This window comes from Electrophorus electricus, chromosome 6 (assembly GCF_013358815.1).
Source record: "Electrophorus electricus isolate fEleEle1 chromosome 6, fEleEle1.pri, whole genome shotgun sequence".
In the NCBI taxonomy this organism is placed as follows: domain Eukaryota; kingdom Metazoa; phylum Chordata; class Actinopteri; order Gymnotiformes; family Gymnotidae; genus Electrophorus; species Electrophorus electricus.
In genome coordinates this window covers 15,465,546-15,486,538 of record NC_049540.1, presented here as the reverse complement: position 1 = coordinate 15,486,538, position 20,993 = coordinate 15,465,546, and the positions used below count along the sequence as shown (strand labels likewise).

General features: G+C 39.1%; 1 protein-coding gene across 1 annotated transcript in view; it reads right to left on the bottom strand.

Moving 5' to 3' along the window:
• The window catches only part of fstl4 (follistatin-like 4), a 116,818-nt gene that overhangs the window by 63,011 nt on the left and 32,814 nt on the right, over positions 1-20,993 (bottom strand). Inside the window, exon 4 of the mRNA XM_027011011.2 lies at positions 3,490-3,717. Coding sequence (XP_026866812.2) covers positions 3,490-3,717 — 228 coding nt within the window. The remainder of the gene's footprint in view (positions 1-3,489; positions 3,718-20,993) is intronic.

Sequence of the window (20,993 nt, the reverse complement as noted above, 5' to 3'; positions counted from 1 at the left end):
GAGTCTGCACTTCACAGTGTCCAGAGGAACTTTATGCACACTCTCAAGTGACTCAGACTGATGTTTATGAGGCAAGGGACTAATGATGAAATAATGGACATTTATAACTGGGACACTGTATCCATTTCAAACAGCAAATACTTTAATATAATGAATCTCTGGGGGCCAATCAAGTTAATGAGGTGACCATGTGACCAAGGGAACTCAGGGACCCTTCATATTTGTTTTACTGAAAGAAGGATTGAGTTGCCTCCAAAGCCCATTAATAACTGAAACAACAAGAAAAATTGAGGGCTATTACGAAAGGCATTGGCACACCTGGCTCTGGACTGTGGCCCTGATAAAGAACAAGCAAAGTAGATTTTTTCTACTTTGAAAATTACACACCATTCTGAAATTAAAAACGCAAAAGCTTCCTGGAAAAAAAAACAAAACACCAAGACCCAAATCTGATCATTAGAAAAATTGTCAACAGGGTGCATGTCCATGATCTGATCTGACCCACAAGTGCAAAGTGCAGATTCTCACTGATCACAAAGGGTAACTTGTGGAGCTTGGAAGATCCAGCTTTAGAAAAAAAGTCAGCTTTGATGGTATGCTTTTCCAACAGACATCAAACTAGAAGACTGTGGCAAGAACAAATCAAACTCAGCTACTATCAGCCCCCAGCAAGGGTGAGCAGTACTCTGCCCTCTGACAAATAAACCCATGGTTCAAAACTGATCATTAGAAGACATGTCCACAAGATGTGCCCCTTTCCATCTAAACTGTGAAACTCCTCCAAACTTAGTCTGCACCAATAATGATTAATTTGTGTGGCCTTCATCGGGGCAGAAGGCAGTCCTCAAGGGCAGCCTCCATGCTAACAGAGGCATAGGGGAGGGGTCAGGGGTCAAGCCGCTTCCGACTTCACAAGTCTCCCACTGAGAGCCACACTCAACATCCAAACAACTCTGCACATCCAGCACGTCATTTCAGTGGTTGAGCCAGGGATGAAAGCCTGGAAGCATGTTGCCAAAACCTTATGTCTGTTCTAACCATGTGAATTTTAATCAAAGCTGAATTGCAGGGAAGGCATGATCCTGTGAAGTAGGTTTCTTGTTAATTAGGTGGATACACAAGAACAATCTCTTGTTCAAAAGGACAGAAAGAGAAGTTAGCATGGCTGTATTGAGACTCAGTGATATTTAATTACAAGACGTGTAGAAGATAAATCTACAAGGGTTCCCAAAGGTCCTGAAGGTGCTAAGTCCACAATTTATTTAAGATGATGGCTAGATGATGGCTAATTTTAAACTCAGTGCTTTTCAATAGTTTAATATTTCATAAAATGTACACATTTTAAAGAATAGGAAATGAGTCTAGATTTTTGCAATGAACTGCCCTAAAAACTGATTGTGTTTCAGTTAAAACAGCATTTGTATAAACTAGATATAGTGTTATAATTACAGATGAACTGCAAATTTTTGTGTAAAAAAGTAGCATTCTGCTGGCGTCCAATTTTTTAGTCCTGTAACAATCGTTGTTCTCAATATTGATAAATATAATTTTAGAAAGATTTAAATGAAGCCACAACACAGTGACTTCACTGACTATCAACTACAAAGGAGACCACATGAATGTAGGAGAAACCCTGTTTCAAACACAATGCTTCCCCAATAAATAATGGTATACGACAGGGGCCAGAACAAGTGACAAAATGATTCTGCAGTTCTTTGCATTTTTAGAAAAGCTCTTTTGCCCTTCATGACTGCTTAGTAATAGCCAAAAGGTTCCATCAGTATTATTGAATGTCCAATAATATATCCTAGGACTAGCTTTAAAAATATGTGCAAAAAGTATATTTCTGCTAAGAGGCAAACATGCAAGTGCCACTCTGGAAATAAGAGAGTGTTGGAGATAAAGAAATGATCAATAGCCTTCAGCCCCCTTCATCACCATTTTTGGTTGCAAAAATAAGAAAGAGAGACAGAGAGTGAGAGAGATAGAGAGAGAGAACAGAAAGAGATAGACACCAGAGGAAGAGAGAGAGAGAGAGAGAGAGAGAGAGAGAGAGAGAGAGAGAGAGAGAGAGAGAGAGAAAAGAGAGAGCCTTCTGGTGAGCTCATAGAGAATGGGGGCTGTGATAGCAATAATAGAAACAGACCCTGGCATTTGTGAGGTCATAAACAGCCCCCCAAATTGTAATTGAAGACATACATACAGAAAATTGTGTATTCACAATATATAGCCTAAAACTGATAAGACCTATGTGAAAGTTTGGTATCTCTTCTCATGTATTACAGTAATGTTGATGTAACGTGGCATATCTGCACTGGTCCAAACACAAGCTAAATTACTATGCAAATAAAGCAACAGGTCAACAACAGGTCATTCAAGAGTTGGTCCAAACAGTAAATGCATCCTCTCATTGCAACAGTGAATAATATCAGATTAATATCAAATATTATACAAATAAAAGTTATATGAAAATAAATGTTTAACAAATAAATCTTTCATCATCTACATTAACTCCCATGCATTTATTCTTTCATTTTCATCTGATAAATTTGTAATAAATAAGCAATCCTTTCTCTACCATTTCACTGCGTGTTGTACTGTGTATGACTATGTATGTGACAAATAAACCAAACTTGAAACTTGAAACTTGAAACTTGAAACAATGTTTAAAATGATGGCTCTTTTTTTTTTTTTGGTAGGAAATCACTTTTGTGTAATACGGCAAGAGAATACCTGCTAAATTCAGATTAAGCATGTACAATTTTTTTTGTCTGCTAGACATCAGGATGTTTTTTATTATATTGTTTTTCTTTCCCTTCCTGTCCCAGTCTCTAACCCAGAGCCTCACTTCCTGCTTTCTGCTCATGCATATGGACCTCTCCAGACCTCGTGTCTGAGTTCCGCATAGTGGCATTGCAAATATTATGCATTGTTATTTATGGGAAAGATAATACTGTTTCCATCAGCAGAGCTGAAAATGACCTTGGGATAGTTAAAGGAATGCTTCACCCCTAGCCAGCTAAATTAATTGCCCATAGACATTATTCTTGCTGGGACCGATGGCAACCACTGAACTGCATGTTATAGATACCTGCCAAAAAAGAGATTTACAAAATGTGGAAGGGATAAGGGACATTTTACACATGTTTGTTAAGGAGCAGTAAGAGTGCTTAAATTAATAGAAGTGTGTTAGAAGATTTAACTTAGTTTATTAGTCTTTTGCCATGTCCCAGAATTGGACACTGAAATGTCTGTTCGGTTCTCCTGAAAACTGCCATGAGTACCAGCAAGGCAGCAGTCAATAATACTGGTCTTTAACTGCAGTGAAAATTGGTTTCATTGAAAAACGTTAATGGATTCATTTTAAGTTACAAGCGCATGTATGAGGACCATAAAAGAACACTCTGGTGAATGTGGGGGTGGGCACTTGTCTTTGCTGCTGGTAAACACCAAGGGACAGATTGAGCTGATCTAATACTACTATCTTACCTTTGAAGAAACAGTCTTTGCTGTGTACAACATAGATCCTCCTCTTCTGCACACAGGCTGTGCGGTACACCTCGCAGTGGTTCTCGTAGAAATGCCCGTCAGATCCGCAGACAGGCACAAACGAGCTGTGGCACTTCTCTTGGCACACACACTCAACCTGGCCTGTCTGTTGCCTGACCACACACTCTCTGCCCCTTCCACAGTAGGTGGTTCTGCACAGGCCCCCAGCTGGAACAGAGTGAATGGAGTTGAGTTAGTATAATCCCAGTGCTGTGATCAAATTATATCAAATATACAGCAAGAGTAATAGCTGCATATTCTTTGGCCTTAAATGTATATATGATCATTTATTCTTCTTTTAGTTTACATTATTATTACAAGAACATTTAGCTATAGGTCCTATTTGATGAGTTATAGGTAAAAGAATACATTTTTTAACAGTTTAAATTTTTTCCTACTAAATCAAGACATAAAATGCCAGACCCACAAACTAATTCTCTACTCATGTCTATTAAATATGACCAAAAAAGTCTATCTACTCCACAAGTCACAATTTAGAAACTGAATAGACAGTCAACAAAACTCCTGTCTAAAAAATAGATCTGCAAAGAACACACAAGATTTCAGACTCACACTTCAGGACAGTCAGGGAGCACCTGTCAGTAACATCCACTATCCAACATCCACCCCCACCCCCCTCCCCTCTTCACTCTCGTCACACCGACTCCCATGTGCCCTGATGATTTCCTCCATTTGCACTTAAAGCAGCACAAAAGCTGCTGAGTCTCACAGCCACTCTACCTTGGATTGATCTCGCCGGGCCCTGGCTGCACAGGAGGGGTGGCACCCACTGGGATCACAGCCAGGATTTATGGGCCAAAGAGCAGCCCCGCCACACTGGATTTAGGAAATTCACTGGGCTCTGCTGGAGAGCAGGAGGCTCTTGGGCCCTGGCCAGCAGCAAAAAAAGCAGCACCCAGCACATGGCCCATGATATTGTTTGTTTGGTTTTTTCGTGAGCCCATGCTGCTTTTGTTTGGCAAACCTCTTTACCACCAAAGAAGTCTCACTAGTCTAAGTTGTCTGACCAAACTTGCAAAAAGTTATGGATAGAGTTTGAAGCATAGATGAACAGATCGTTCTCATGAAATAAAATTAAATAAATAATAAAAACATGGCTTCCAAAATCAATACCTGTATTCCAAGGCATATAAAAAAAAAAACCTGAATTTGCAGTCTTCATGAGATCAGGTTGTTACCAGTCACAGTTCAGAAGTAACAAAAAAATATAGAATAGATACACTGTATTTAAACCTTTCAAAAAATCCTTCAGAAAAAAGGAAGACCCAGGAGATGAGTTCATTTTATTTTCCTGAAACCTTCCAAAACATAAATTAAATGGGTCTCTTGAGCACTTGATGGTATTCAACCTGGTAGCGTGCTGAATAATAGCTGGCCTTCCATGGAGTCTGGAGATAAAGGTGTTTTTAATTACAGTGCAGAATCCGCTGCACCACACACATACCCAGGCATGCCCAAACGGCTGACCCTGGATGAGCACAAAACAGGGCCCACCAAATGTCAAGGAACGCAGGTAAATCCCCTCTGGGAGGGATGGACAGGAACGAATGCACACCTAGTGCCTTCCAGTTTACTAATTATTCACCATATCTCTGCCAATAATTTGCAGGCCTGCAAATACTTTAGCTCCCCAGCGACCTTGTTGCTCCATGTCAAGGTCGAAGACGATTAGTGGATCGTTAGTATTCTCTGAGAATCAAAGATTAAGTGCTTAGCCAACTCCTGCATTTGTCAGACCTCTCAGTTTTTTCATTTTCCACTTGCTGTTTCTCACCATATCTTTTTACCCACAATATCTTCTATATATTCTTGCCAATAGCCAAATTCCCTCTTTATGGCCACAACATTGCTCATTTGTATAAGGATAAATTGAAAACAATGTCTCAGTTCTCAGGCTGAGAAATGTCAGCAATGTTTGTTAAGAACCACTTCAGTTGTCGATTTCTTAGGAAACTAAAGAGATTTGGTAATCCAATTGGGTTGAATGCCTGAACAATGGTGTTATGTGGCCAAATGCTTCCTTGTCCTGCCAAACATCTTTTATTCACTGAGTGCACTGCAGCTGCTGTTCTTTTTCTCCAGTTAATCCACTCATTCTACAGCTTCATTACCACCAGAGTCTGGCCAACAGATAATCACAAGCACTCTAAAAGAATCATTTTGGGAGTCATTTTGGGGTACTTTCACTAAGTACTGGACTGTTCTGGACCTCAACCAGTTGGAACTAAGAAAATAATTTATTCCTTTCTGTTAAATCTCGCTGTAAATAGAAATGAGACTTTAATCCATAAAAGCGTGCATAATATGAACATCTCCTTCTTTGATATTAAGAATAGGCCTTTCCTCAATGAGATTACCCTAGAAGTTACTGTAGCTGCATAAAGTCTCTAAAATGTCAGATGAAATGTCATTTGCCTTCTCACTTATTCAGTTTGTGCCAATATCTTGTCAGAATATTTCTCTTTAGCTATTCATGGTATTGTAATGTCTGACTACCAGCAGGTCATTATGCGCATGCCAGCACACCTTGAAAATTTAAGTTGGATATCTATCCTGGCCTATTTACACTCATAAATACTCATACTCATACTCACTGTAAAGGTAAACTTGTTTAGCCTATAATAAGTAATAATTATTTAAAAAAAAAAAAGCTTATGTTCCTTAAAGCAAAAAGGTAATAGCAGCTAGACAGCAGTAGCAACATGATTATGCTTAACAGCTGCCATTGGTTTTGTACTCCTGTACATCTGGTCGAGCAGATACAGAACAGTGTTAACAGTACTGTAAAGGGGTCAAGGGGTCGATTCCCAGAGAGATGTACTGTTCTACTGTCAAAAGCATGCAGGTTTCTCTGGTTGCTCTGGTCTGCGTAATGTAAATATTTTCTTGTATGAAGAGGTCCAAAACAGTTTCCAAGCAGAGTGTGTATTGATTTATTTTTGCAATAATCTGATGGCAATAAATTGAACTGTAATGCATTTTAGCTGAGGCTCCTCTCATTGAAAATTAATCATGTTATTCTAGACAGGCTAAAAAGGAGCTAGGGTCTGAGACTGGTGGTTACACCTGCATCAGCTGAACTGATGGCTAAACACAGTATGCTGCTTTCCCATGTCAGATAATCCAGTATTTTATTTATTCTAAAGCAGATGGATGCAATTATATTCCAAGTGACGACCCGTCATGTTTGAGCATTTCTCCATGACTCCTGATGGCCTTTGGCAACACAGCTCAATCTGAATATCAAACGATATTAAGATACTATGCAAAAACCGACAGTTCAATCTGTGATCTAGAGTCAACCCTTTTGATGAAAAAGCAAATAAGAATATGTTTTATACTCATGCTGGTGACCACTTTCACCTTATGTCCCATAAGATATCTCTAGTTCAATGAAAACACCTTTTTAAGGGCTGTAAAACTTAATATTACTTAATATTACTTTAATACTTTAATATTACTTTAATAATTAATAATATAACTTAAAATACTTCATAGATATTTAAGAACATATTTTCCTTTTTTATAGGTATGGTAGAGCATCAAGCCTATACTTATAACTTAGACATGTCCTAATATACACTCCACTCATTTCAGCAGATAAGCAACACATTTTGTAATAATGCAGGAATAATACAGCATAAAATAGTTGAATTATGCATAAAAAATAAGTTATTATTCAATTATTATCTGAAATCAGTAAAAGAAATGTACCATTTTCTATATTGTAAACAAACAAGTATTGTAAACAAAAAGAAAAAACAACTCAGTGTTTTAGCACAAGTAACAAGAATTAAATGTTCACTTGCTCCTGAGTTTACAATGCATTCCAGTTAAAAACTCATTTCAACCCCTTGTGACTTTGTCTTTGGCTAGTCTTAAAAGTAGTGGCCTCCTATAATGGTTTCTACTAACAAACCATTTCACTCTTCTTGTAATGTACAGAAGAGATTATTGTAGAGTTTAGATATAAAGAACATATGGACACTAACAAAGAATTCATAGATGAAACTGAACAGTAAATGCATTTAAATTTCCCAAGCCAATTAAAAAGCGCAGTGGCAAAAGTATTGACTCTGTCTGCATAGACCACCAAAGAGCCACTTGTCTTTGGTTCCTTATGGAAAATGAAGCACACAAATTCATCAAGGGACAAAACTGAGTCAAAACTGAGACAAAACTGAATATTAAATACAATAACATGGCAAATTTGAGCATGGCATTCAGCTCAGTGAGAAAAAGATTCCATTCCACTTAGTGTCTAGGATAAAACACTGCTTTGCGGGATGACTGGGGGCTGAATATTAGCAAGATAAACAGAGAAAGATGAATACTAGACAGTGAGTGAATGGGATTTTGAGGGTGAGACAGAAAGAAAGAAAGATGTAAAGAAAGAGAGAAGCCTAACATGCTTGTGAGTAGGCCTCGATAAACACTGAAAGACTAAGCTGAGGCCACCACAAATAAGATTCTCCAGTTGTCTCACAGGTTTGCCCGATAAGGCTTTATCGATCTTTGCACCTGCCGCTAACTGTTGGCTCTAAGGGGCTGAGACAAGCACATAAGGGCTGGTGTGCTCTTTACAACTGCCATATTTTGGCACCAAACTGCATCATGGATAAGAAACCAGTGTAATGAATCTTAAGAAAGTAATGATACAATGAGGCTGGGGACACTGTCATTGTCACCATCGTAAAAGGAAATGGGTCTTTTAAGCATTTTTTGTGTATCCTTTCTTTTTCAAAAGTAGTTTTCTTACTATTTTGAAGTATTATAAGGGTTTCTGTCAGAGCCGTTTTTCCTGAAGATAAAACAAAACTAGTTTGCTTCACTTGCTGTCTCACATGGCTACACAGCCTGTGCCACTCTGAAAGTGTCTTCTTATAATCATAAGTGATATATACACACCTTTTGCAATACATGTGTTTTATATATATATATATATATATATATATATATATAGAGAGAGAGAGAGAGAGAGAGAGAGAGAGAGAGAGAGAGAGAGAGAGAGAGAGAGAGAGAGAGAGAGAGAGAACTGCAATGTGGGTGCACCTGGTACATGTATATTTAATTATATGAGAGAAAATGAAAGGTTTAAAGGCTTTACCATTCACTAACCATTTAATTAGAAACACATACCTTGTAGGTATACCTGTAAAGGTACAGCCTATGTGTGACCATGCACAATTTAAAAATAGCTGTCACCTAACTTTGTACCAGTAGTCTAGTTCTGACTGTGTGACCTCAGTTGGCTGTATATTTCTGGTCTGTGAGCCACTGTCAACTTGAAGAATAAGACCCCAGCTACATCACTGTGTCTGGTACATTTGTAGCAGCACAACACCCACGGCTGTGCCACTGCCCTGTCAGTGTCATTTCTGTGCTGAAAATGTTCTTCCATAAGATATTGTCAGCAGTGGTCCTGTGGTAGAAATGGACCCTTGATGAATAGGCCACAGGTGGCTCACAAAATTTGGCATCAGATGGGCTAATGGGTAATGTAATTGGTCTGTAATAGTATACCAACCATGAGTGCCTAACAAAGTGGCCAGTGAGTGCAGGTACAAGATATGTATTTTTAATAAATCAGTCAGTTTAGATGGCATTTTTCAATCTTTTATTTATTGCATGTGTGTGTGTGTGTGTGTGTGTGTGTGTGTGTGTGTGTGTGTGTGTGTGTGTGTGTGTGTTTGTGATGGTGTGTGCACTTATGTACCCGTGTTAGCATGGGGCTCAACTTAACCATATCGATCTGTGTGCATGATCCACAGAGCTCTGGAGCTCAGAGCAGTCATGCTGACACAGCAACTCCACTCATCCCAGTCCTTTATCAAGCCTGTCGCCTCCCTCAATGACACTATTCCATCCTCCGTACCACATATAGCACTAGGGGTCAGCATTTTGTCTTTCCAATGGCCAGTCATCACTGCTTTGACCTGAGCATTTGCTAATACACTCCCCTGCTGCATAGGTGACTCCATCTGGGTCCAACTTGGCATTAAAGAGCCCTTCATTAAGCTACAACTAGCCAGAAGAGTTAATAAATGTAGTGTAGATAGAAAGCAATTCTGATATTATTATTTAAGCCATGTGGATATTATGGGATATTATAGGCAAAGCTTAATACTAGTCATATAGAATTAATTGGAAAATCAATAGTTGATAGATTCTTAGCACTATTATAGGGAAATTACACCAGTCTAGTTCAGGACATTGTTGTTTACATCTATAACAACAACACATAGAAGTACAACATTCTGAGATGCTGATGCAAACAGTTCAATATGTAGATAAGCAGGTGGCTGAAAATTCATGCTGAAACAAGCAGAAACCAAAGATAATAGTGACCTACTTCTTGAAGTTATTTCTTTTGTGTGTGACAAATGATGACACTCTTGTAGTCTGCATAACACTGTCTGTGACTGCTTTCAGAAACACTTTTTCTTTGTGAGTTTTTGAAATGATTATTTAGCTATGGTCACTATCATGCCAACCTTATAACTGTATCTAAATAAAGCACATATCCACTTCAAACTAAAGTGATCACATCCGCTTAAAATTTTTTCAGGATATGAGCCCATAGAAATGATAACTGTAGTTAATCCCATGAGAGAGATAAAATTTTGAAAACATAATTAAACCATAAGATTGTCCAGAGATCAACAGCATGGCCATAGGTCACCTTCAGAGACCAACAATAAGGGTTTCTAATGTCAGGATCCCAAAATAAAACTAGCTGAGTATTAAACTTTAATCAACAGAACTAAAGGGACTAATGTTTCTTATTTAATTTAAAGTTGCAGTTCCATGATATAAAGTTTCAATTTTATACATAGTCATAGTTTAGAAGTAGTAACCATGGTGGCCCCAACCACACAGTACAACCAACCACACCCTAGTCCCACACCAAAAACACATCCCAGTCCCATACCACAACCACACAGTACAACCAACCACATCCCAGTCCCACAAAACAACCACACATCACAACCAACCACACCCCAGTCCCACACCATCACATCCTAGTCTCAAACCACAACTATACCTTACAACCAACCACACCCCAATCCCACACAATGTGCGCTAAATCAGAGTACAATCTACACATTACATTTATACATGGATAATATAAATTAGAGAACAGTTCACAGAAAAAGATGAATGCATAGCACAACTGTAAGTTGCTTTACACATTATAGATCTCTATATGAGGTCTAGTTCATCAGTGGCTTTTGTAAATTAAATGTGAATCATACTGGAGGTTGTTGATAAATGTCTTTTATGTACAATATATACTGTGAGAGTAAAATATTTTATATGCTCATAGCTATATTTATACATACTGAAACTCTGCCAACATTTATTCTATACCCTATTCTACATCAGTTACACTGGGTCCCCATCCCTGAACGCATTCAGTTTAGAATCCTCCTCCTTACATTCAAAGCTCTGCACGGTCTTGCACCTCCCTACCTAACTGAACTCCTACACTCATGCTGCCCCACTCGTACACTCCTACAGTCCTCTGATGCAGGACTCCTTTCCACCTTTCCCAAGTATATATGGGTCTCTGTAGGAGGCAGGTCCATTAGTGTCATGGCCCCAAAATTATGGAACACTCTAGCTCAGTCTCTCCATCTCTGCTCTTCACTTTCCTCTTGCAAATCAGAACTTAAAACATACCTCTTTTCTCAACATTTCTTATAACATCTCTTCATATTCATTGTTGTTAATTCATGTGTAGAATGTGTCAATTAATGTTTTTTTCCTCCATCTTTATTGTTATTCTAAAGGGACCTTGAGTCTGTGAAAGGCACTATATAAATTAAACTTATTATTATTATTATTATTATTATTATTATTATTATTATTATTATTTTATCACTGTTTTTGTTGCATAGGTAATAACAGTTTCAAAACCTTTTATGTAGTTGCACTCCCATGTCAAATATGAGTGTATATAGTTATTAGGAAGGTGTCTCTCTGTCTGTTTGTGTAACGCGTGGTGGCCCGAGTGCCGCAGGGCGAGGGGCAGGATGCACAGACTCCAGCGACTGGGACGTACATTTATTGACATAAACACGGAACGATAACGGCACTCACAAGCATTACAAACGTTAATACGAACATGAGACATTAAACAAACATGAACACAGTTAACAATAACAAAAACATGTAACATTACCATGATACAACAACACACCACATTACGTCAACAAGTTACATCCACAATGACCAACACTCTGCACACTTTGACACAGTTTTAAATACATACAGACAAACAAGGTGCAGGTGTGTGCAGGTGTGGCAACAAACAGATCCTCCCACTACACGTGGCTGGCGGGAGGCAAGCGCTCTGTGACAATCTGTCTGCCTGCACCCAGATTTTATCAATATATTCACTTAAATGATTTTTGTATATCTGTGTGTTGTATATTTTACAGTTGACTTGAAATGAGAATTGATTTTAAGAATTGATTACAGCCCGATACTGTAATCTGTTATAGTTCATGAAAAGTAAATGCCATTAGTCATTGCAGCATTTATGTTTGATGTTATTTTTATGGTGTCTCATGAAATATTACGTTTACAGGGTCTGAAACACATTTAACATGTAAGGAGAAAATTCTGCTTCAAGAATGACCAAGCATAGACGGTTTCGCACTGAAATTCCCAAGAATGTTACTTGGGAAGACAGTTAATGGCAAAACTCTACACTGAGCTGGCTGTATTCCCAGAATGTTAATTAGATAATCAAATCACATCAATTTAGATAATTAATTCACAACTGTGTGTGTGTGTATGTGTGTGTCTTTTTAAGATAGACATGAATAACTACAAGATCTCAGCTCTACACTGAGTCTATAGAGGATTTTAAAAGCACTCAAATCTGCTCAAAGTCAGATCAATCCAAAACCATGGACTACAAGACAAGGGTTGTTTTCCAGTCAGGGCTGGCACATGCCTGCCAGTGACCACCCCCTCCAGGAGCAGCAGGAGCAGCTGGAATACTGCAATACATTGTCTTGGGCCAAAGTTAACAGCACTGCACTTTGCAAATTCTTTTTCCCACACATCAGCAAATTACACTTATGCAAAAAAGAACATTTTAGTCTCTGATGAGAGCAGCAGACCACAGTAGTGCCCCATTATATTTTAGTTCATTGGTATTCTTTAAATAGCTATTTTATTTTATAGAGTAGGAAATTTCTGTAATTTGAAAAGAAATGGTCACTGATTACATTCTAGTTAAATAATACATGATCAACGTGCTTAAATTGTTTCAGGTTTCTAAATGAGTGATGTTTGTCCTTTTAAAAAAATTGCCAACAGTAAAACTGGTTTAACTAAAAAAAAAAAATTTCTACTGTACATCCACAGTAATGTGGTTTGTTTGCTACTGCAGGACTTCTGAATTCAGGGTTGCATTTACAATAGGAGATTATTACAACTTGTATTTGTTTTATTTGTCTTGAGTATAACAGTAGCAACTTAATCCAAAAGCTTCAGCTGCAGCAGACAACATGTAGAAATACTGAATAAAACAACATGTTAAAATGGTTCAGTAAAGGAAACACAACCCTGGCACTGCTTATGCAGTTCCTTCTCATGCTTGCAAATAGTGTGTTTATCCAAATCACTTCCAATAATACTCCTGGAGTTTAACCCTAAGGAAAAAGCTGAAGTGAACAACCAAAGCTCTCTTGCATTTATTCAGATGTACTACCCATTTTCTTTTTCTCTCTAGATGACTTTGGTGCAGGTGTTGTTCACGGATTAAAAAAAAAAAAAAAACATGGATAAAAGGATGAGCCGCAAAACTCAGAAAACTCACAAATTGTGATAATGAAAAAAACCACCATATGCACTCATAGAATGCTGTGCCATAAGCATTGAAGGAGTATAAATAATACACGGAACACTGGGTTAAATGAATAACAAACATAATATAAAGAAAAATTTAAAGGCCCGCACACATTTGATATTTGAAAGGCTAGCAAGAGTAAATATTAAACGAATGAATGAGACTAAATGCCACCCGGCCCTGCTGGCATTTATTTATTTATCGTTGAAGGAGTCCAAACAAAATATATCCTTTAATATGGGATTCCAGTACTTAAAAATAAAATGGAACCACTTAGATCTATAGAGCAAGCTGAAACAAACACTTGCTCTTAGAAAAACTTATAAATATACTCATCATTACATTATGGTTGTGGAGGCCTTCCTCATCACTGAAGACTTCATCAAATATTTTTCATGTAATTATTTCAGGATTAGCTGTAAGTAGTGATCATGTAGCTTGAAACATAAATAAATCTCATTTAAAATGAACAAATTAAAACATGGAAAAAAATGTTACTGCAAAAACACATGCAATACCACCACATCCCACACACAGTGTTTGAAGAGCACTGAGATTGAGTATCTGTCATGTCCAGTTAGGTTTCTTTGTCGGCTGCTGGCCTGGGGTGGTGTTGACAGCAACCTGTCAGTGCTTGGAGTGGGGGAGCATGAGCCTTGGGGCTGATACAGACAGGGCTAGAAACCCAAAGTGGAGCATCACCCAGAGTTCACCCCTGGAAAAGAGGCAGCTTTTCTCAAGGCTACTGCATGTGGAGAGTGGGGTTGGGTGGGGGAGTGTGGGGGATGGTGGGGGCAGAGCTCCTTTGTTCCAGCTTGAAGCTATATCTGCCCTGTTCTAACCAGGCCACTACAACATATGCTGGCTGAAATTGCAGTGGCATAGGTTTGTGGTATCAAAATTAAAAGCAATGCGGAACTGAAAGAAAACATTTCTTTACACCATTATTTTTTTCAACATTTCTGTCTGCTTCTCTTTCTCACCCCACCTTGATATTCTAGATGTTATATGTTTCGAATCCTTGGGTAATAAAGTGAAATACATTTTTAACTATGTTATAACTACGTAGTACTAGTAATAGTACAAGTAGTATTATCCAGTAGTACAAAGGCTGGCACAAATTTGAGCCTGTATGAATTCAGAAATACAGCAAATCCCTCAGATGGAAGTAGGCAACTTTGCACAAATAGCATATCCACAAGATCACACTCTCAGAAGCTCTATCTGCGATTTGTTCCCCAAGGAAATTTAGCACTCACCGCTCTTCTGTTATGTGCACAATGTGGGTTCACGCTGAGGCCGGAGGAACAGTGCTACTCTGTGCCTCTCAGTCCTCCCATAACAGATACGCTGGTGAATAAGCGATCAGAGATCACCACAAGAACATAATGTCTGTGATGGAACACTAAAGCCGCTGTCACCTCCGTTACACATCCCATGAGTGTGTCTTGCAGTGCTGGCAGGTAGCATGAAAAAAAAATAAAAAAATCAACGATGCTCCTTCCAGACTGCCTCTCTTCTGTTACCCACAGCAGGCTTCATTGTGCAAAGTCACGTTGAAGAAGCAAATTGCATTCCTTTGGAAAATAGCAACCATGTGAAAGCAGGCTCAGAGGTCAAGTAAGAAACCCAGTGCGGAACTCCTGATGCTTTTCACATACAGAATGAAAAAGTTCTGTCCTTAGAAATTCTATCTGTAAGGACTGAAATGGAAGCAGAAAGCTTGCTGACTGAAATATCTTTGAAAGGGAACATAGATATCATGTATGCAAAGTTTAAAACAAAGCAAATGCCCCTTCCACAACCATTCTTGACCAGACCCACCTAATTCATGCACTGTAACGTAAATGCATGCAGTAAATGGATAATTATTAGCTAGATAAGAACATTAACAATAGTTAGGCTAATAGGCCACACTATCACTTGCAAGCATATAAATACACACTCTCACATGCAGACAGTTTCAAAACAATACGATTTTGGTTTGGATTGGAAACACCTTTACTAATTATTTTCCATTATTTATAATGACTCACAATGAATGATTACATGTATAAATGAACATTTGCTTTTATTTACAATGCCCATATGTCAATTGTGCCAAACTGCAGGTTGAGGTCCAACACATTCTAACACTGATTAACTAGATTAAGTAGTCAGAATTAAATTTAACAGGTTAACAGAGCTCCAGGACTGGTACCTCTGTTTTGTGCTGCTTATTGAAAACAAACACTGTATGTTATGTGCAGCTTACCAAAAATGAACACTGTATGTTACATGCAGCTTACTGAAAACAAACACTGTATGTTATGTGCATCTTACCAAAAATGAACACTGGATGTTATGTGTATCTTACTGAAAACAAACACTGTATGTTATGTGCAGCTTAGCAAAAACAAACACTGTATGTACACCTGTCCTGAAAAGTGGAACCTAATGAATGATGAACCCTCATCCCCATCTGTCTCTAATGTCGAGCAGCCTGATGATTTAACTGTCTGTGGTTCGCATAATTATTTTATTGAACTAAAAAATGTTTATAAAAAATGCACAGTAGTTTTGTCTGGCTATTGCTCAAAAATGCATCTCTGCCAATTAGACACAGCAGTCCTAATCAAACTTCTGCCTTTTAGCTGAGAAGGGTTTCTTATTCATTGTTCTGGCTTGTGTATGCGTGCATGGGTGTCCATTTGTGTTTAGCAGACAGAGACAGCTAATCCCAGTTGACTATAAACTGCATCAAAGAACAGGCTAATTCGATAGAGGAGATTATCTTAGATTTACGGTGGGGACATCATCCAATCCCCAGTGGAAAATCAGGTGACAACATAAGACTGCGTGAACAGACATGTCTAAAACCAAAACCCTGACATCAGCATCACTGGAATCAATGCCACTTCAGGAAGCATGAAGACAAAATCTAATGATATATCACTCGTGAAAAATACCTCACCTCCACTGCCACCCCTCTCCTTTATTGACACACATACTCAGACACATGCTGCTGTAGCATTCGGCGACACAAATGCATTGGGTGGGAAGATGGCATGCAACAGATGAGTCTGTTCTGCCTGAGCCATGATATTATGAGTGCACATGCAGCACTTTAGCCAAGGGGAGTCTGCCACCGGGGAACACTAAAAGCAAATTCTGACCCTGTTGATCATCAATGATTCAACAGAAATCAGGGTTAAAAGAAGTGCACTGCCCAGCAAAAACATAATTCATACATAGGGAATTAGAGGTGGGACAATATCCACCATCAAAAAGTTTGAATTAGGCATGAGGACTTGCTCATGTGCCTGTCTACACACGTTAACGGCATTAACTCTATTACAGTGTGTCCCAGCGAAGCAACATATATGCAGTGGAGTCCAGGTTAGTATGTGTAGAGAGGGCTGGAAATGGATCAGGGTGCAGTCACCATGAAGGGGTGGGGGGGAGTGCAGACAAGCATGATCTAAATGGGCAGATGGTTCCCTCAGTTATTCCTTCACCCCTTCATAAGACTGACCATATTACATTAAATTGGCTGATGTCAAATGAGATTCACTCCAGTGTGGAACACATCCAATCTGAACAAGACACATTAGAGGCTGCAATTTGAGATCTGCTATTGTTATAAATCATATAGTAGCTTATGTTCAGAAGCCTAAGAAAACAACTTAATGTTTCAGGTCTTGTTTAACTCTACCATGGTAATGCAAAAAACTGCTGTGCACAAAACATGAAAAAAAATATTGAAAAATTATACCAATAATAAATTGCCTTATTAGCGTAAAAGCACTTTTAATACGTAAACCAGCAGAAATGACCCGTGTACCTCTGAGGGAAATTCTGAGTCACTTAAACCAGTACAATCCTGACAGTTTTAATAAATGGTCCACATTAATATTCATCACCATACATTTGATGTTAACAGAGCTTTGAATATGTAAGAACAAAAACTTTTTCCTCTTTTCCTCTGTGTCTCTCTCTCTCTCTCTCTATCTGAATTAATTTCTTCCAAATGTCTGGGGTTTTTATTAGTTTTTCAGGTGACAGCATCAAAAGGAATGCCTGTCTATCCATGCAAATGTGCTATGCCTCACATGCCTGTAGGCTGCATGGCACATTTGCACTTAGTAAGTGCTGTCAAACTTCAAGAAGCTTGCAGTTCCTTCAAACCTCTTTAATATTTTTATACCCCCTGCAGTGCACAGAAAATTAGCTGAAAATGGATCAGTGACACACTGTATACTGCTTGCTCAGAATGGGTAGGGGGATTATTACACACTGTATACTGCTTGCTTAGAATTCATAGGGGCATTATGGCACACTGTATACTGTCGGCTCAGAATGGGTAGGGGTATTATGCACAACAGTTAATAAAGATGTGGATACATCAATACAATCTATGAAGAATGTGTGATCTAGAAAATCTCACTGCACAAAATATAATAAAAGAGGAGAGTCTTTTTTTTCTTAAACAATCCCTCAGAGCAAGCATTAGGCACTTTTCATGTGGCCTATGAATGGAGTGAGGGAAAGGAAATGATTCAATCAAGCACCACATAGACCCCCAGCATGCCACTATGCTGTAGGTTTTACTACAAATGCAGATTCCACTGTGTTGTGATGTGCCCAAGAGCATGCTTGTTTGCTGGCAAGCATACCAAGTTATTCAAGAGGTCTGGAATGCTTGTACAAGACTCTGCACACAAAGATGAAACAAAAAGTGGAGATCAGTGGAGAAGAAGAGAAATGGAGAGGTTCAGCAAAGAATGAAGTGGAGAAAAATACAGTGGGGAAATGTTTAAGATGATGTGGGTATGATACCAGCTAATGATTACTTTCATTGTACCCCTAAGCAAAGAGTTTAACATGTTCCAAAGAGACTTTCACTGCAGTCAACTAAGCTGCTACAGGCAAAAACATTGACAAATGATGATAATTAAATGAAACTGGGTATGTTGGTGCACTCAAAGTTATCACATTAAAAGCCTACCTGCCTGATTATTCTTATTATTCAGGATCAGTTACTAAGAGGAAAAAGTTCTGCCTCAATTAATTACATATAAAACACATCTACTGTAGTAAATGATGTTTGTGCCACAATGTCAAAATAAAGTGATAACAGTCAAATCTGAAGATAAATGACCACACAGTGCAGAAGACACTGTCAAAAATCAAGTCACATTCCCTAAAAAGAGAGAGGGAAAGTGATGACAGAAAAATTATCAATCCTATTAATATTCACCAAGCCATGATGCGAAAATAGATTACTTCTTTTTTCACCTCAAAAATACTGATTAAAAGATAAGACAGAAAAAAAATGAATGGATCTTAGAATAACCTTGAAGCTATTCCAAGTCCTCTCCCTGTAGTAATGTGAGATTTATCATCATGCACATAGACAGACATATTTTACACTATGACAGACTAGCTCATAAGATCTTGCACCAGTAATGTTTTCAATACCCCCCTCCCGATGAGGAGTTCTTCAATCTCCAGTTTGGCTGCAACAATTAAGCACTTCCTGTCCCTTGTTCCTCCTCACAAGATCTCATTTAAAAATCATTACTGAAAGTAAACATTCATGCTATTTCAAGTAGAAATGTGTATGATTTATACACAGGTGCCAATGTGAGTATGTCATGATGTGGTTAATAGATGCAGAGCGATTTCTGCAACTGAGTGATCTCCATGGCGAATGAAATTGCTTTCATGTGGTGGCTTCCTGTCATTGCCATATTAAAACTCAAGGTTACCCTCAAGAAGAAAAAGGATATCTCTTTTGGTGTGTATATTTATTTTGCATCCATGTCCTTTTTGAGCATGAATCCAAGTCAAGTTCCAATTTAGTTATTGGCTAAAGTAAATCATTAAGAATTGAATTAATTACTATTTTAATTACTCAGAAATATATGTTACCATTTGCAGAAAAGGCTAAAACACTAAAAGGAAAACAAGGAAAACAAAATATAAAGTTTGCTTGGTCCTCTTAAGTCTCCTTCAAACCTTAATGATGACCCCCAAACAGCATTTTTTTTTTGCAAAAGGGACCGTTAAAATTAGTGAATTTTATACATTCAACATCATATATTTATATTAATATTTATAGGGTTGAGCTATGTCCTTGTCACGATCAGTCCCTCCCAGCTTCCGTGTTCCGTGTTTTCCCTGTCTTGTGTTTTTTAGTTCCCTTCCATAGTTTGGTTTTGTCCTCCCCTCATTTGATTTTCAACACCTGTCCCTCGTTTAGTTGATTGTATTAAAGCCCTGCTTTGTTCCCTTAGTTTTTGCTATTCATTGAATGTTTATTTCGTATGGTTATGTTCCTTTGTACTCCGTGCCTTTGTTTATCCTAGCTTTCTTATTTCTTACCCCGAGTATTTCCTAGCGTCTTTTGTTTTTGCCTGCTTTCCGTTTGCCTTCGTGTGTTTTTGTTTGTTAATCATGTATTACCGTACTCTCCATGTTGGTAATATGACCCTGGACCATTATAACGACTCTGATTCTGGATTTGCCCTGAATAAATCTCACTTTACTCTGCTCATGCGTGCGCCTCCTTACCGCTCACAGTTACAGAATGAACAGCCCAACAAGGATGCAGCAAGAGAGCGAGACGATCGGAGGTAGTTGTTCCGCTGGGACGAAACTCCGGCTGTTTCCAAGTTTGTTACATCTCAGCGTCACCAAACCAGAGGCAGCAAATTCCCTGGCGCTGTGGGTACACGGGCATCTTGTCATTCTCGGAAAAAGCAGGGTCACGTTTATTTTGATGACGATGAGATCCCAGGTAAGTGCCAAGAGTCTACCCATCTTGACCAACGCTGCAGGGGGGAGCGGCCTGCATCACAAGATGTGAGTAGGCGGAGTGAATGCACAGACAATCCATGGCTAGGCACTCGGTGTGCACTAAAGTACAAATGAGAGCTTCCTATTGCTCGTGTGAGCCTTGGGAGCTGCCGAGATGGGTCTGTGTGTTCCTCCAGGGTCACCCAACTTGTACCTGTGGCTAACCCGCAAGCCACCCAGCCTGCTCCAGTTCCTGTTCCCGGCGTGAGAGATGCCACCCGTCCTGATCTGGGTACTGTTCTTGGCATGAGAGACGCTGCCCGTCCTGTTACCAGGTCTGTTCCTGTAACCACGCGTCTGGACCTGCCACTGCTGAAGCCCACAGCCGCGCCCTCAGACCCGCCGCCACTGTATGCCACAGCCGCACCGCCGGACCCGCCACTTTCTGTTCCTGGAGTGGAAGAAGTCAATCCACGAGCCCCTGTGCCTCATGCCAGGCCTGTCCCTGTGCCTTGTGCTAGACTTGTCCCATTAGTTGCTCCTCAAAGCCCTCCTGCTGCCTCCGCCCATGGGTTCCCATCCATCCTGCCCCCGGCCTGTGTCTCCTGTTCCCTGTATGCCTCCTGTGTCTCCGTTGTTGCCTGCTCTACTGCCCTGTTGTTTTTGCCTTCACCGTTGCCTGGTTTTGTTTTTGCTCCTGTTGTGTTGTCTGTGCCCATTCCAGTTTCTGTGTCTCCCTTTGTTTCTATCCCTGTGCCCGTCCGTGTATCTGTTCTGG